The sequence below is a fragment of the Kogia breviceps genome, chromosome 15 (assembly GCF_026419965.1).
Source record: "Kogia breviceps isolate mKogBre1 chromosome 15, mKogBre1 haplotype 1, whole genome shotgun sequence".
NCBI lineage: Eukaryota > Metazoa > Chordata > Mammalia > Artiodactyla > Physeteridae > Kogia > Kogia breviceps.
In genome coordinates this window covers 52,873,139-52,889,196 of record NC_081324.1, presented here as the reverse complement: position 1 = coordinate 52,889,196, position 16,058 = coordinate 52,873,139, and the positions used below count along the sequence as shown (strand labels likewise).

Sequence of the window (16,058 nt, the reverse complement as noted above, 5' to 3'; positions counted from 1 at the left end):
TATAACCACCACCACTACCACAATCAAGATACAGAACACTTCCATCACCCTAAACGTTCCCTTGTACCTCTTTACAGTCAATCCCCTAGCCCATCCCCAGCCCCTGATAAATGTTCAGTTCTGTTATACGACAGTAATCCCTGCACCAAATATACAGATATTAATTTTTTTTAACATTTCCCCAAAGTCATCCCATATCTTATTTCATACCAATTCAGTAAAATGTTACTACTGTCTACTGTTAAATTAATGTGCATGATGGTGTCATTAATCATCATGCATCATTTTACTCTACTTCAGATCACCATGCTTCATGGCTTAGATTGCCTACCAATACTCACTTTCCAGACGTGTCAAATCCAACAAAGATATGTTATAGCAGAAAGCTATTTGAACCTTGCAATAAATACATTGCACAGTCAAAGAACTGACTCCCATCCCTTACCCAGTCAAGTTCTAGACCACTGCTTCTGAAGTAAAATACTACAGAACTTACTTACCTTCCCCTTCCAACCTAGTCAATAAACACTTAGCAAGATCTTTTCCCTACTACTACATACCTCATCTTCCCCACTCCATTCTTTATCAATGCCCATACTTTTCAATTGAAATGTTTTTCACTTTGTGCAGTCTGTGTACAAAGCACTCTCCTAAGTGCTATGGAAACACTTCTCTTTGTGGCATGTTATCTACAACTTTGATGCTCTTTCCACTATACTACAGATGAAGGATCTTTGAAAGCCTGCCAGTTACTGATGATACACCGTATGTCGGGCAATTCATTTACCTTTTCTAAGATTTAATTTAATTTATAAAGAATAATATCTGCATCAGCCAGCCCATGGGATTGTTGTAAAGATTAAATAAAATAATGAATGTGCAAAGTCTTATAAAAATGAGTATTATTGGCTTTTGGTTCCTCATCCAAAATTAAAAGATACTTGGGAGTGGGGGAACCCACCTATACCTTTATACATACCACTTGTAGTTTTAAAATATATTATCCCCCTAGAACAGATACAGCTTAGATTTAAATAAATTACCAATTACACCATATCTCTTAACCTCATGTCAGCTGTTCTTGGCTTTCATCACAGAAACAAAAACATTTTCTAGTAATTTAACAACAAATATTTATTGAAAACTTAAAATATGCCAGGCACTGCTCGTGGAACTAGTGAGACATCAGTGAACCAGACAATCAGATACCTGCTCTCATGGAGCTTACATGTTGAGCATCAATATCTCAATATATAATAGCTCAGAAGCCCACGAGCTATTTAAGTAATTAAAATGTTTTCATTTAGGAAAACATTTTAATCTCACAGGAACAGTAAATTTCCAATCTCTTTCGAATTTATTTTTTAAAATCTGTTTTTTAAAATACTATACTATTCTTTCATAGCCTATCTGCATTTAAACAATTTCTTCATAAGTACTAAGAAAATAGGAGGTCCCTTCCTTTTAGCTGGCAAAGGAACAAGGTACTGGGGAGTTACAATGATGACTGAGGGTAACACTACTTGAATTCTTTATCAAATCTGATTTCCTGCCACGCCTGAAATCAGATCAACCAAACAAACTAAAACAAAACCAGCTTTTTCAGAAAACGTTCATTCTTTTTCATATAACCTGTTCTTTCTTAAGACATATTTTTAAAAAGAGAAAACACTTTCTTAAAAGGGAGACAAGTTTTTTTCTATCCAATCCTACTAGTTCCATCTACTTTGTTTTCCTCACAGCTGCTTCCCAAATGAGGTACATGCAGGAGGCATAATGTCTAGCTAGTTGGCAACTATTCAGTCCTTCCCAAATCTGGCTATGCAATCACCTAGACTCTTGTTAAGAGTACAAATTTCAGCATACTACATCTTCCAACTCCAATTCTTGTACAGTAAGGCTGTGTAAGGCCTGCCAGAATCTGTATTTGGTTTTGATATGGCTGATATGGCTGATCCATGAACAGGCATTTGGAAATCTTTCACTAAGTTACCCAAAGACTTATCACTAAGGCAAAGCAGCATACAGGTATCCTTTCATTAAAGGACCAAATGTTATCCCAGCTGTGGTCTTAAGTTGGCAGTCTTTGGAAACTAGTTGACAATACTTATGCTAACTCTAATGTTAGATAACTTAACAATTTAGTAAAAAGGTTATTTATAAAAAAGATAAGGAAGAATAAACTATCATAACTCGGGTCTCTCTTGATGAGGAATCTCCATCTAATATAGGAGATACTTGCTGTTTGCGACTGCCCAGTAGGTCATTTCCCCCTATCTTGGAAACTGAACTCCAATTTCCATCCCTCCCTCACGCAACTCTAATACTGTCTTGGAATAAGACAACTCACTCCCAGTTCTGAGACTGGAGAACATGATGGAGGCCTACGCTTACCATCACACCATTCTTCTGACTACTGTGTGACTGGTTCAGATATAGGCACATGATCTAGTGGGCCAGATCAGTTAGAAACTCTATTAAAAGGTTAGAAGAAAAGACTTTTTCTTCCACTATGCCTGAACAAGCACTCATGGAAGCTAATGGCAAGTACCCTACAACCACAAGGAGTTATGTATCTGAGAAAGGAGACAATACTGAAGAAGCAGATTTGGAAAGCCAGCTCCCATTCACATCATTTGAGCCCTGAAAAAAGACATTCCTGAAGCTAGAATCTACCTATCAAGCATTCAGAGGCAATAAACATTCTTTGTTGTTTAAGTTAATTTGGGTTGAGTTTTCAGTCCTTTACAATAAAGATTCCTAATTAATATAGGTAAAAAGGAGTAGAATCTCTATAGGCCCTTAGCTTTCAATTCACTAAATTAAGTGGCTACTCTGCCACTACTATAAGAAGAAAGGAAGGGGCAGGGACTGAGCATGAATGCTACAATTACAAAAATAAGCCCATTGTTTTTATTTAGATTATAATTCATTTAATTATAATAAATATTTACTCTAAAACCACCTGAGAAAAGCTGTATGCGGTTAATAACTTCATTCTCTTCTACTCAAAAGGATGACAGACGCTATGGGGGACTGGGTTGAGACAGGTAATGCCAAAAGACTTCCTAACAACCTAGAATGGCAGGATAAACTCCTACAGACAAAAAAACTTTGGGGCCAGGGCAGAAGAGCACAGGGCATAAGGGCAAAAGGGACCTAGCGGCAGCCATTTATCATCAGCTTACACAACTGTTTTTGTGAGGTTTCAAACCATGCTTTACAGATGATCACATTTAATGCTTACCACCACCCTATGAAATAAATTATTATTAACTCCCTTTCACAAACTGAAGAATAGGCTGTTGAAGAGAGTTTAAGCGATCCAGCCAAGGTCAAAAAAAGAGGGAAGGGAGGAGTAGCGTAAGGAACATCTATGTTATAGTCTGCCTTGCCCCACTGCTATTCTCTTCCTGGGAACTGCCTCCCCATTCTCATAGTTCTCATGTGATCCTTATCACAAGAGATTAGTTGAGGGGTGAGCACCTGACCCAAGCTGAATCAATGTATCTTTTGCTCCAGAGCTCTGGATTTGAGACTCCAAGATTTAAAGTCAGTGGTTGAAGCTGAAGCTGTTAGATATAAAGCTCCAGTGCTCTGGGCAACGGTATCTTCCACACAAGTGACTAAAACCAGTCTACAGTCCGAATGACAACACAAAGCCAGAATAAGAATAAAGAGAGAATAGCTTGTTTCCATTTGAGGCCCAAGTTCCAGTTCTTATTGAAGTTCAACTGAATCTTTTTTATTTTTTAATAAATTTATTTTATTTATTTATTTTTGGTTGCGTTAGGTCTTTGTTGCGTGGGCTTTCTCTAGTTGTGGTGAGTGGAGGCTACTCTTCGTTGAGGTGCACAGGCTTCTCATTGCAGTGGCTTTTCTTGTGGAGCACGGGCTCTAGGCACACGGGCTTCAGCAGCTGTGGCTCCGCGGGCTCAGTAGTTGTGGCTCACGGGCTCTAGAATGCAGGCTCAGCAGTTGTGGTGCACGGGCTTAGTTGCTCTGCAGCATGTGGGATCTTCCCGGACCAGGGCTCAAACCCGTGTCCCCTGCATTGGCAGGCAGGGCATTGGCAGGAGACTGCACCACCAGGGAAGCCCTCAACTGAATCTTTATACTTTTAATGAGATCAGGTTTCTCTGACTCTAGAAATTCTTTTTGCCTAGGAAAATTCAAGTTGAGTGCTATCATGTATAACTGACAGCGTCCTAACTAATTCAGAGAGAAAGAACAGGAGAATGAGGGGGGCAGATAATCATTCACAACAATCAAAAAGTATTCATTGAACAATAATGTCCAGAATTACTAAGCCCTCATTAATAATTCTCATTAGAGAGGTAAGACTAACACAACACAGTTCTGATCAAGTTCTAAACTATATGAGACAGATTACAAGTACTATAGAAGTTCAAAAGAGAAAATAACAGTATAACACAGTTGTAACTTATGTTACACTATAAAGATGAGAAAATTGGCGAGAAGGACATAGAGGAGAACTCAAAGGGAGAGAATGATAAGGCCTGGTGGGAAAGAGCAGACAACATGCTGTAGAAAGTGAGGAAACCCACCTGGAACATACAGTCTATTTTGGAGAATGGTTGGAATTAAGACTAAGTAAATAGGGAAGCTAAGACCACATGACCAAAAGCACTAAAGTTAAGAAAAAGAAAGATATAGTATGGACTATATCGGCAAACTGCGAGGGTGTCCCACTAAACCCAAGAATGTTGGGCTGAAAATTTCGACTTGAGTAGGGCAGAAATAAAAGAAAGCAAATATCAGATTCAAGAAATATTTCAAATAAAGAATTCCATTCTACTCTTCTCCCAAGTTTCCAAGTACTAGTATTTCTAACTACAATGGAACCTTCAAAAATCTGTAATATAAAGGTAGAGCAAGGAAAGGAGTAACTATTAACACCTGGATGAAACTACAGCACTTGCATATAAATTATTTCATTTAACCCTCATGATTAAACCTATGAAGTAAATATTATCATGATTCTCATTTTGCAGATTAAATATATTCAGGCTCAAATAGTTAGATAACTTGTCCAAGATCACTCAACTAAATAAAAAGTTGGCCTGTGGAGTGTGGAGGTGGATAATAATGCTCTTGGTCAACACAAAAGTCCTTTATCCCAGAACAAATTATGAAGACATATAATGAAAACAATGATGATGATAATGATAGCTAACATTAACTAAAGGCTGAAAACTATGCAAAGCATGTTACATGCACTAGCATTATCACATTTAATATTCCTAACAGCACTATGAGAGTCTATGATTAATCTTATTTGAGGATGATGTAAGCATTTGAGTTCTAAAAAGGTTAAGAATTTTGCCCAAACTCACAAGGCTACTAAGTGGCTGACCTGGTTGGTATTCAAAATCACACAGTCTGACTGCAAAGCCCATGCTGTCAACCACTATGCTATATTGCCTCCATGACTAGATATTACTAGAAATAAACAAAGGAAATACAATTAGGATGAGATGAGTAAACACTTTGAGTGGATGATAAAAATTAGAGAAACATTTTCTTTGTCCAACTGTTAAAGTATTAAAATTTTAAAAATCAACTAAAGGATAGAAGACATATCTAAAACAAAATTTCTTAATAAGGTTGGGAATTTAAATACACTCGTATCTAAAGACAGTTTGGAGATGGTTTCAACTAGTGAATTTTGTACTATACTCCTAATGAAAACCAAGGGTCAGAGAGTAGATATTAGCTGTCCAAGGCCATACAATTTTCCAGTTTACAATTTACAGTGTCAACTAGAGAGTACAATTCTATACTTCAGACCCCACCCACCATCACCCACCAACCATTCAGTTTTTCTTTCATTATATCATACCCAAATTCTTGGAAATCAAACAAATGTGTAATTCTGTTAGTGTTGTTACAACTAAGATTTTTCCATGTAAAAGCAAAAGATACAAAGTGATGATAAACAGAAACTAGAATTATCGGTATAAAGTATTTTTTCTTCTTTCCAAAAATAAAATTTCACAGCCCTAATTACTAAACAAGGATAAGAAGCAATTTCAACCAGTAGTAATGAGTACTAACATCCAGTTCCCCACTAAACGGCTGATTTCCAAGTCTGGGGCAAGAAATTTATGTACAAGATGAGCCTGGGCATCTTATTACACCAAGAAACAAGAAGTTCCCTCAAAGATTATTAACATCATAGACAAATAAGATGGGAGTCAATGTAAAGAGGCTCCCATTAGTCAAAGACAGGACAAACTGAGCATAGCAAAGATGACAAAAATTGACTGAAACACATCAAATATATTTTTTAATGGTTTCCACAATGATGCCAAAAATAAAAAACAAAATAAAAGAGAGAAATAAATAACTAAGTGTTGGGTATATCTTATCTGCTGAACTTTATGGACTAGATTAATGAGTTCTTTTGCATACCAGCCTTTTAGGCAAAGGGAGACCACAGTAGGAGACTGTAGGGAGGGAGGCCGATAACAGCAGGGGATATATTCCCCTTTTCCCCTTACTGCCAGATCAACATGCTTCTATCTCTACTTAAAACCACAGTCGCTGCCAGAAAGCCCTCTCCATAGAGCTACCCTTCCAATTGCTCTCTTCCCTTCTCCTTCTAGGGAAGGGAGGCCGATAAAGCAGGGGATATATTCCCCTGGTTCCCTTACTGCCAGATCAACATGCTTCTATCTCTACTTAAAACCACAGTCCCTGCCAGAAAGCCCTCTCCATAGAGCTACCCTTCCAATTGCTCTCTTCCCTTGTCCTCCTAAAGGTGGTAGTATGGTAGTAGCTCTTTCCCCACTGTTACTTGTCCCAGGGTACTGCACTACCCGTACTGATTTCCTTAAATACTGTATAGGGCTTCCCTGGTGGCGCAGTGGTTGAGAATCCGCCTGCCGATGCAGGGGATACGGGTTCGTGCCCCGGTCCGGGAGGATCCCACATGCCGCGGAGCGGCTAGGTCTGTGAGCCATGGCCGCTGAGCCTGCGCGTCTGGAGCCTGTGCTCCGCAACGGGAGAGGCCACAACAGTGAGAGGCCCGCCTACTGCAAAAAAAAAAAAAAAAAAAAGAGCACAAACCCCTACAATTATGACACAAGTCACAAATGCAAAAAAGAATAACTGCCAAATATAACAATTAAAAGTTACCTTAGGATGATCTTCTAAGGCTATGTAGAACTAGTTGCAAAAATAGCACTTACCAAAGATGGTTCCTATTCTTATACTTCTACCCCCAAATCACTTAACTTTAAAATTTTCCTTCTTAAATAATAAATCAATAACACAACTTTTTAAATTTTTATGGAATTATAATAAACAAAGACTTATAGAATTTTTAGAGACACAATGGACATTAGCAACTACATGGTCCAATTCTTCACTGGGGAAAATGAAGCCCAGATGAGAAAAAAGATTTACTTGGTTACACAGAGAGTTAACAGCAAAACAAGGATATGCCAATGCTCTGAATTTCCAGTCCAATGTACTTTTCACTATACCATGCTAACAGGATATTTTAAAAAATATTTTCCATTGTGAAATGCAGTAGTATCTGTTCACCTCCTTGTACATACACGTGTGGGGTATTCATCAGCTATGTTCTGGGCTTAAACTAAATGGATGTACCTCTTTTCTAGTGGGGATGGTCATGGGGAAGGGGAGCTACTAGACTATCTTCAGCAACAGAACTCCATATGTAGTATTTCCTGATACGTGGGCCTTTCTGTCATATATCAGAATCTCTAGTTTTTATCATATAAACACATCAAAACTTAAAGTCATGAAATAAAATTAAATTGTAAAGTTATGCAAAATCTAATCTAAAAATGGGAATTGGGGCTTCCCTGGTGGCGCATTAGTTAAAAATCCACCTGCCAATGCAGGGGACATGGATTCGAGCCCTGGTCCAGAATGATCCCACATGCTGTGGAGCAACTGAGCCTGTGCACCACAACTGCTGAGCCTGCGCTCTAGAGGCTGCAAGTCACAACAACTGAGCCTGCGAGCCTAGAGCCGGTGCTCCGCAACAAGAGAAGCCACCACGATGAGAAGCCCACGCATTGCAACGAAGAGTAGCCCCCACTCGCTGCAACTAGAGAAAGCCTGTGCACAGCAACAAAGACCCAACACAGCCAAAAATAAATTTTAAAAAATAAATAAATAAATAAATAAATAAAATAAAATAAAACTGGGAACTTACTCTTTGTTCATTATAAAATATTATATGTGGTTCCTTCTTCTGGATTAAAAACAGTTCTGACTCAAGAGATTAATGAATGGCCCAATTCATGTCTCAGCTATTACTCTGAGCCACCTCTCTATACACCCACAGGGTTCTTGTAGTGCAAGAAGGGCTGTTTAACAGAATAGTGAAAGTATAAGACACACAGAGAGTAAGATAACTAAGTCTCTGTAAACCAGCTCCCAACTGTCTTTTTTATCTATCTGAACCCTTAGCACAAAGTAGGTACGTTATAAATCATGACTAAATGAATAAACAATCTCCAAAAGCCCCTCCTCGTTCTACTGAATCTCATCTAAATGTCTCCATTTTCAGTAACAATTGGCTTGGACACTTCAAATAAAGTACAGCTGGATTATGAGTTAACAAGCATGGTTTGAAGTGCCAGATAAATTACTTTGCACTTAGAGAAGACAATAAGTATCAACTTCCAGCCTAAGCACAGTGACTAGCATATAACAGGAATACTATAAATATGACAAAAATAAGTTACCAATTAACAAATGCTTACTAAATGCCACATGTTGTGATAATTGCTTTGTCTACATTATTTAATCTTTACAAAAATCTAGTACTATTATCCCTCCACTTTCCTGAAGATGAAACAAGCTTTGAGAGGTTAAAATAATTCACCTAAAATCATCTGGTAAGTACACGACAGAGCCTACATTTGAATCCACGTTTAGAACCTACACAAAGATTTGCCGAATGAATGACCTCAAAACAGTCTGATCCAAACTAACCGGATATGCAACAGATACTGGTAAAACTCATTAACTCATGAATTATAAACACTAGCAAGCATATAGCTTTAAGGCCCAAAGATTTAATGACCTCAAGTCTTTTCATTCCACCAACAGTAATATAACCCCAAATGTGATCAATGCAACTGGCAGGACACACAGAGGGACTATACAGCAATAATCTAGAATCTGGAATGCTAGCCACAATGTTTTGAAATAATCCAACATGTGACCTAGGATTGTCAAAGTTAAAGTACACAACAAAAGTTCCATTTGAGTGACAGGCACACTAGCAGTGTTAATGACAAAACAGGTAAGTTATGTGACATGACGTTTATTTTGGAATATTAGTAATTTGAGTAAAAATATGGCATCCAAGTAGAGATGCCTAATAGGCAGTCAGGTATTTAGGATACAAAAACAGCAAAAAGACTAAAAAATAAAGACCTGGATATCATGGGTACAGAGATGATAGCAGCTGAAGATATAAGAATGGATGAATTCTCCAAGACAGGTGAAGAGAAAGCTAAGTATTACTGGCCAAAGACTGAGGCTGAAGGAAAAAGAAGTCAGCAATGTAAAGATGGAAAAGCACTAGGTCAAGGAAGCCCAGAAAAAGAGGATTTAAAGAGGAAAAACTCAAAAACTCGAAACTTCATTTACATTTGACTTCTACATTCTGAAAAACTGACTAATGAATGACGGTAGCAACAAATACATACAAAGGGGACAGCAGTATTGGAACTCAGTATGCACTGTTCATCTATTATTGGTTGCCTTCCCTCTATGTCACTCACTCATTGCTACACCTCCACCAACTAAACAAAACTAGAAAAAAAAGCTCAGAAACAAACTAAAAAAAAAGATGCTACAGTGAGATAGCTTTATTTTCAAGAAATGTATGTCAAACTTCAAAACAAATATATACCTAATCTTCCCACTCACCTGCCTTTGTTTTTCCTTTTAAATTTACAAGTTATAGGCATTTTTGCCTCTGGAAAAATAAATGTTAATTAAACTCCATTCCTTACTGTTTTCAGAGGTATTCAAAACTATTGAGAAATTGTTAACAAACCTTAGATAAAATAATTCTAAAGTTTAAAAGAAAAATGGCTCTTGATAATCATTATAAACTATAACATGGACAGTAAAAGAACCATTAGGACACTGGAAAGAATCTGACTTACAGAACACCAACGATGAATAATTTGGATGATCTAGGAAACGAGTGAATAGGTACTGTATTACCTTAGCATCTGCAGACTATTTTAGCATTTACATTTGCAATATGAAAAATGGGCTTACCTGGTTTTTAAAATAAATTATGTGTTCAAGAAAAGGTTGAAGAAATCATTTATCAGGGCTTCTCCCAGCTACATTATTTTATAACTAATACTCAACCAAAAAAGCTGTTTTCTTTGTGGGTGAGGTAGTTTAAAAGACCTATGCCAAGGACTTCCCTGGTGGCGCAGTGGTTAAGAATCCGCCTGCCAATGCTTGAACACGGGTTCAAGCCCTGGGCCGGGAAGATCCCACATGCCACGGAGCAACTAAGCCTGTGTGCCACAACTGGTGACCCTGCGCTCTAGAGCCCACGAGCCACAACTACTGAGCCTGCGTGCCACAACTACCGAAGCCCTCGCCTAGAGCCCGTGCTCCACAACGAGAAGCCACCACAATGAGAAGCCCGCGCACCACAACGAAGAGTAGCCCCTGCTTGCCACAACTAGAGAAAGCCCGCGCACAGCAACGAAGACCCAACACAGCCAAAAATATATAAATAAATAAAATAAATTTTTAAAAAGACCTATGCCAACACACTCTTCTGAAAACAAAAGGTGTAGGAACTTTCATTTCTGAAGAGTACATCTAGTCAAGAAAACGTAATTTAACAACTTTATTTTCTGCGATTACCCAAAAAAATATTAGAACTTGAGTGTTGCACATGGCACATAATACATACTCAATAAGTATCAGCTAAATAAAGCAACAAAGGCCAAAATAATAGGGAAAGTCAATCTAAAATTTAAAAAGGGTATCGTTCCTACAATACATGAGATGTCCAAAGTCCAGACAGGGAAGGGTAAAAATGGACTCACTGAAAAAGATGAAGCTGCCTGGTAGGTCATTCTGTATGGTTGAATAAATGAATGAATGTTTGATGATAAACATAAAATAATCATGCAAAGAAAATTCATGTTAAATGCTACAAAACTGGAAAAAGGGTTCTGCCTTCAAAGAAAAATTCAATCTTTACCAAGTTCAGCTTAATATAATAAAATTTCAACAGCTATCAATAAACAATTATGGAACTCAACAGAAAAAAGGGGATGGGGGAATATGTCTGTTGACTATGTTCTTTTAGGTCTTGGGCTCCAAGATATTTACCTGTCCTAACTCTGAGAGGGCATGACTACCTGCCTACTTTCTTGACTCTTCCTCTTTGTTCTTTACCCTTTTATCATTATATCAGTTTCAAATTGCATCTGTGTGCAAATGATTTCCAAACTGTTATCTTTAACTTTGAGCTCAGTTTCATATCTCCAATAGTCTACAGATCATGTCTTTGTGGTTGTCCTACTATCCCCTCAAACACAACAAATATAAAACTGAATTTATCTGTTGTCAATTCTTCCCAAGCAATTTCCAAACCTGACTTGTTTTCACCAGTCTCCCTATAACCCAGGCTTAAAATTTTTAGTCATCTAACTATTCTTTTTGGTTGCCCCTTCTCCCCAACCCTGCCAAACAAATTCCATCAATTCTCCTTCCCCATTCTAATGCCCCAATTTTGAGCTTCAATCATTTCTGGACTATTACAATAATTTTTTTAAAAACTTCAAATCTCACCCCATCTCCAGTCTCTTTCCACACAATCCATCCTGCACACAACTACCACACTCATCTTCATTCATCCTAGCACAGTCCTGTTTATAAATATTTAATAGCCACAACATACTGAAGAAAATCTAAACTCCTTAGCCTAACAATCAAATCCTCCACACTCTAACCCCAATCTATCCTTCCAACTTTATCTTCTGTTCCCCTAGCATGTGCTAGCCCGTCATGTTATCTTCCACTCCCCCTTTGACTACCCTTTATCTAAATCCTATCCATCCAGCATACAGCATACTGTGGCTCTCTCAACTCACAGAGAGTTCTTCCTTTCAATATCCAAGAGCGTTTATTACCTATACCCATCATTTGAAATTTATCACATATTTTCTCAATCTGTGAAGTGTTTTGCTTTATTTTTTTGTGTATGTGTGTGAGATTAGGACTTGTTTTTCTAAATAGATTGGACGTTCAAGGAAAGAATTCATGACTTACATTTCCTTATATCCTCCACATTTCAATAAATTTGTGAGGTTCCCACCAAATGAAGCTACGGCAAGAGGCTAGAAGACAACTAAAACAAACCAAAAAAACTCCTAATAAACCCTCCCTGTAACACTGCTTCATGGAATAAGGAGATCAAAAAGCAAAGTAAAATCAAAGATATACAAAAATTGAAAAAAAAAAGATATACAAAAATTGGATAAATATTAAAAGAAGAATTAGACTTCTTAAAAGTTATAGAAATCCTTCCTAGAAAGATAAGTTCTAATTCCTTCTCTTATTCAATAAAATGTTCTCAATTGTATTAAGCATCAACCCTCTTTTTTGTTTCTCTATATGAAAAGCATCCATAATGTGGGTGAGACATTTCAGACATACAACCCACAACTCTTATTTCAGTCAAGGATGCTTAGAGTAATTTAGAAAGGTTTGGGGAGAAACTTTCTTGAAGATCCATATGTGTTAAAAAATATATACACAGGTATTTAGAGTAACTGAAATGTATGTTAATTTTAAATGATCTACATCATTTTCCTGATTTAAGATGAGATTTTAAAATGGTATTATTTCTCTGAATGGCATTATTTAAGTCACTTAATTTTAATCCCAAATACTGTGGACATCTAACATTAATTCTCTGAGAAGGTTGTAAATTACTATCCATATACATATTCCTTGAAACTTTTAAGATAATGTGGTTTTGTCTGGGCCAAAAATAGGATTATTACATAACTTTTGATTGTTCAGTAAAGGAAAAACTTGCTTACAAATAGTTTGCAACTATTAGTATTAGGAGAAATTGAAAAAAACTTAAGAACTCCAGTTATCTACAGATAATTAATTATTCATGCTATCAAACACTGAAGAATTTTTTAAATAGCGTTTCGGCCTTTCATATCATAAAAACTTCTTCAGAATGTTTCAAAAGTTATAATGTTAAGCACAACACCACCAAAAAAGGCAATTATGACAAAATATCTCTGCAGTACTTTTGTAATCAACAATATTGTAAAAGATGTTAATATCGTGATGACCTACCATCAGTTATCTTGGACTTCTACACTTTAATAGTCCAGGAAAAAGTTCCTCGGACTCAAATCACCTATGACATTTTGGCTCAAAAATCATTTCCTCAATATCGATTCTACATTGTCACAAGTCTAAAAATTAAACCCTTAAGGAGCTAAATAGCTATAAATGGAAAGCAGTCTTTTCCAACCTTACTGTCAAACCGACAGGAAGGATTAATATTAGTAAGATCGCCAATCAACAAACTATATACGTAGTAATAACTTTGACGTGGTAACTTTTTATATGTTCGCCTGCAATAGAGGTTTATAAGTATCTTTTGTGCAACGATGAACTGAGTCAGACCTAAAAAAGTTCAGAGAGTGCAGAGCCAGTCCAATGATAAATAGGGATACGGCATGAGCTTTCAATGGTACTCCAAGACTCTTCAGGAAAAACACCACATTTTGGTGTTTTCCAAGATGATGCACACCTGAAACTTTCTTTTGCAGATAACCAGACTGAAAGCAAGAGGAAGGAAATAAATACAGAACCTCCGACAAGCAAAAGAGAACAGTGCTACTCACCAGCAAACAATCTGAATTCACTTCCGATTTGGGATCCCGCAGCAGGTTGTCGATTTTTTCAAATCGAGTCTCAAAACTGTCCCCAGTCGACATGTTGCTGCTACTGTGACAATACCCTCGTACCAGCACCAGCAGCGGAAAGCAATTTCAACCAACTTCCTCCGGCGGTGGGTTCGCGGCCGCGGGGCGGAGGAGCCGGAACCCCAGGGTCACCAGGTGCGCCCGGTTCCCCCTCCTCCCCCTCACTGAGGGGATCTCCGCTCTCCAGACCCCGGGCCGGGGGAGAAGGCGACCCACAGCCGCTCGGACGCCCAAAGTCGCATCCCACCCGGCAGCCCCTCACGACAGCCGACAGCGCCGTCGCCACCAGCCTCGTCGCTCCGGCGAAGTGCTTCAGCCTAGCGGGCCCCGGCCGCCTTCGCCATGGAGGGCTCCCGGTCCCGAGATGGGCAGGAGGGGGGAGAGAAAGAGAAGCAGGGTGGAGACTCCTCCGGGCAGCAGGGGAGGGAGAAGAGGAAAGGCGAAAGCGAAGGGCGGGCGCGGAGCTGTGCCAGCTGCCGCTGCCGCCGCCGCCGCTCGGGCCCCGGGCCGGGCCCGCTCCTCTCTGAGGCGCTGGAGGCGGTCTAGCCCTGCATCCCCGGATCCACTTGGCCCGGCCCGACGCACCGATCTGCCTTGGCCAAGAGCTGGTCCCCACGGGATAGCCTCAGTCTCCCATTTTGTCCCGGCGCTGCCGGGGCTGCTGCTGCGGTGTCCAGCGGGGCAGGGCGAGGTCGGTGCCCGATGGAGACTTCGGAGAGGACGGACTGGAGAGGGGGCGGTGAGGGAGACGAGAGTCTGGTCCCGGTGGCTGCGGCTGGGGAAGCTTCTGGGAGGCGCTGTGGCCCGGGCTGGCGAAAGGGCGAGTCGCGCGGCGAGTGCTTGGGGGTGGGGCGAGGGGGGCCGTGAGGGACTAATATGTCCGCCTTCCTGTTCAAACAAACGGAGACCGCCGGCGCCGACTGCGCATGCGGGGCGCGGATGTTCGGAAGGGGAACCGGGCCCGGGCCCGCGCCGCGCGCGCGCGCACTCGGACGCCTCCGCAGGGCCAGGCTGGGCCGGGCGGGGCGGAAGGCGGGGCGCCCCCGGGGCCTCGCCGGCTGCCTGGGAAGGCTGGCAGCGGGGAGGAGCTGACAGGGCGCGACGGGCGGCACCGCCCTCGCTCGGGCAGGCGCTGAGCAGCTAAGCCGGCTCGGGAAGCGGCTGTGGGTGTCCGCGCGGAGGAGGACCTCTCACTGCCTCCGGTAGCGTCCTGGCCGATGCCCCAGTTCTGCTTTCTCTGGACTGCAGCCATTAGGAGAATTCTGGCGAGAAAGGGTGCTTGATGTTGTTATTTTGGAAATAGTTTTTTTTGTTTTGGTTTTGTTTTTTAAGGCAAGATGCCTTTTCGCCGGCAGGGACCAGCGTTTTAGCACCAGCGGAGTCTGGTCTTCAGTAGTGCTTCATCGTCGGCCCTCCGTGAATCCCACGTCGTTTAACCCGTCTTTGCTTCCATGGGAAAATTACGAAGCAGTGCAGTACATGACCCTCCTAAAGCGAGCGTGTGTGTCAGGGGAGATTTAAACTATTGACTCCGGAAGATACGGTCAATACAAGTCAAGTTCAATTTAGTTTTTTTTTAAAAAAGAAAACAATCTCAGGAAAGAAGTCAATATTTTTTAAGTTATTCATACTAGTTCTCTCACACGATTAACACTCCCTATAGTTCTCTTCTTGATGTGTAATCCTGCCATTTCGATTTCAAAACATTCAGTGAAACTTAGAATAGTGATTTTACCAGACTAAAGTAGAACATGAAAGTAATGGCCATTTCCTCCTAATTCAATTGCTGCATTGACTGTAGTGTGAGAGAGGGTGAGACTTGTTATCCAATCTGCTGATAAAGTAATGTTCGTCACTGCTTTCAGCAGGACATCTACCTTAATTCATTTCTAATCGATCTTCAGTTTTGCTCATAGGTCAAATAAAGGATTGCTAAAAATAGAAAATGTGGATGTTTTACCCCACACTGGAGAATGCTACAGTTGAACCAATTGTCTTTATATAAAAAGCACTGTACAGCATCTGAACAGTCCACCAACTTTCTGT

At 40.0% G+C, this 16,058-nt stretch overlaps 1 protein-coding gene across 7 annotated transcripts in view; it reads right to left on the bottom strand.

Annotated features, from left to right (window-relative positions):
- ROCK1 (Rho associated coiled-coil containing protein kinase 1) overlaps positions 1-14,992 on the bottom strand; it is a 147,233-nt gene extending 132,241 nt beyond the window's left edge. For 2 of the 7 annotated variants that reach the window (XR_010837080.1, XM_059039960.2), the window contains exon 1: positions 13,932-14,992. Coding sequence is in view for 2 of the 7 variants with exons in the window: in XM_059039960.2 (XP_058895943.1) it covers positions 13,932-14,024 (93 nt within the window). In the remaining 5 variants the exon portion in view is untranslated. The remainder of the gene's footprint in view (positions 1-13,931) is intronic. The other 5 variants (XM_067016006.1, XM_067016003.1, XM_067016004.1 and 2 more) reach the window with 4 other exon arrangements.
- Positions 14,993-16,058: the final 1,066 nt, after the last annotated feature.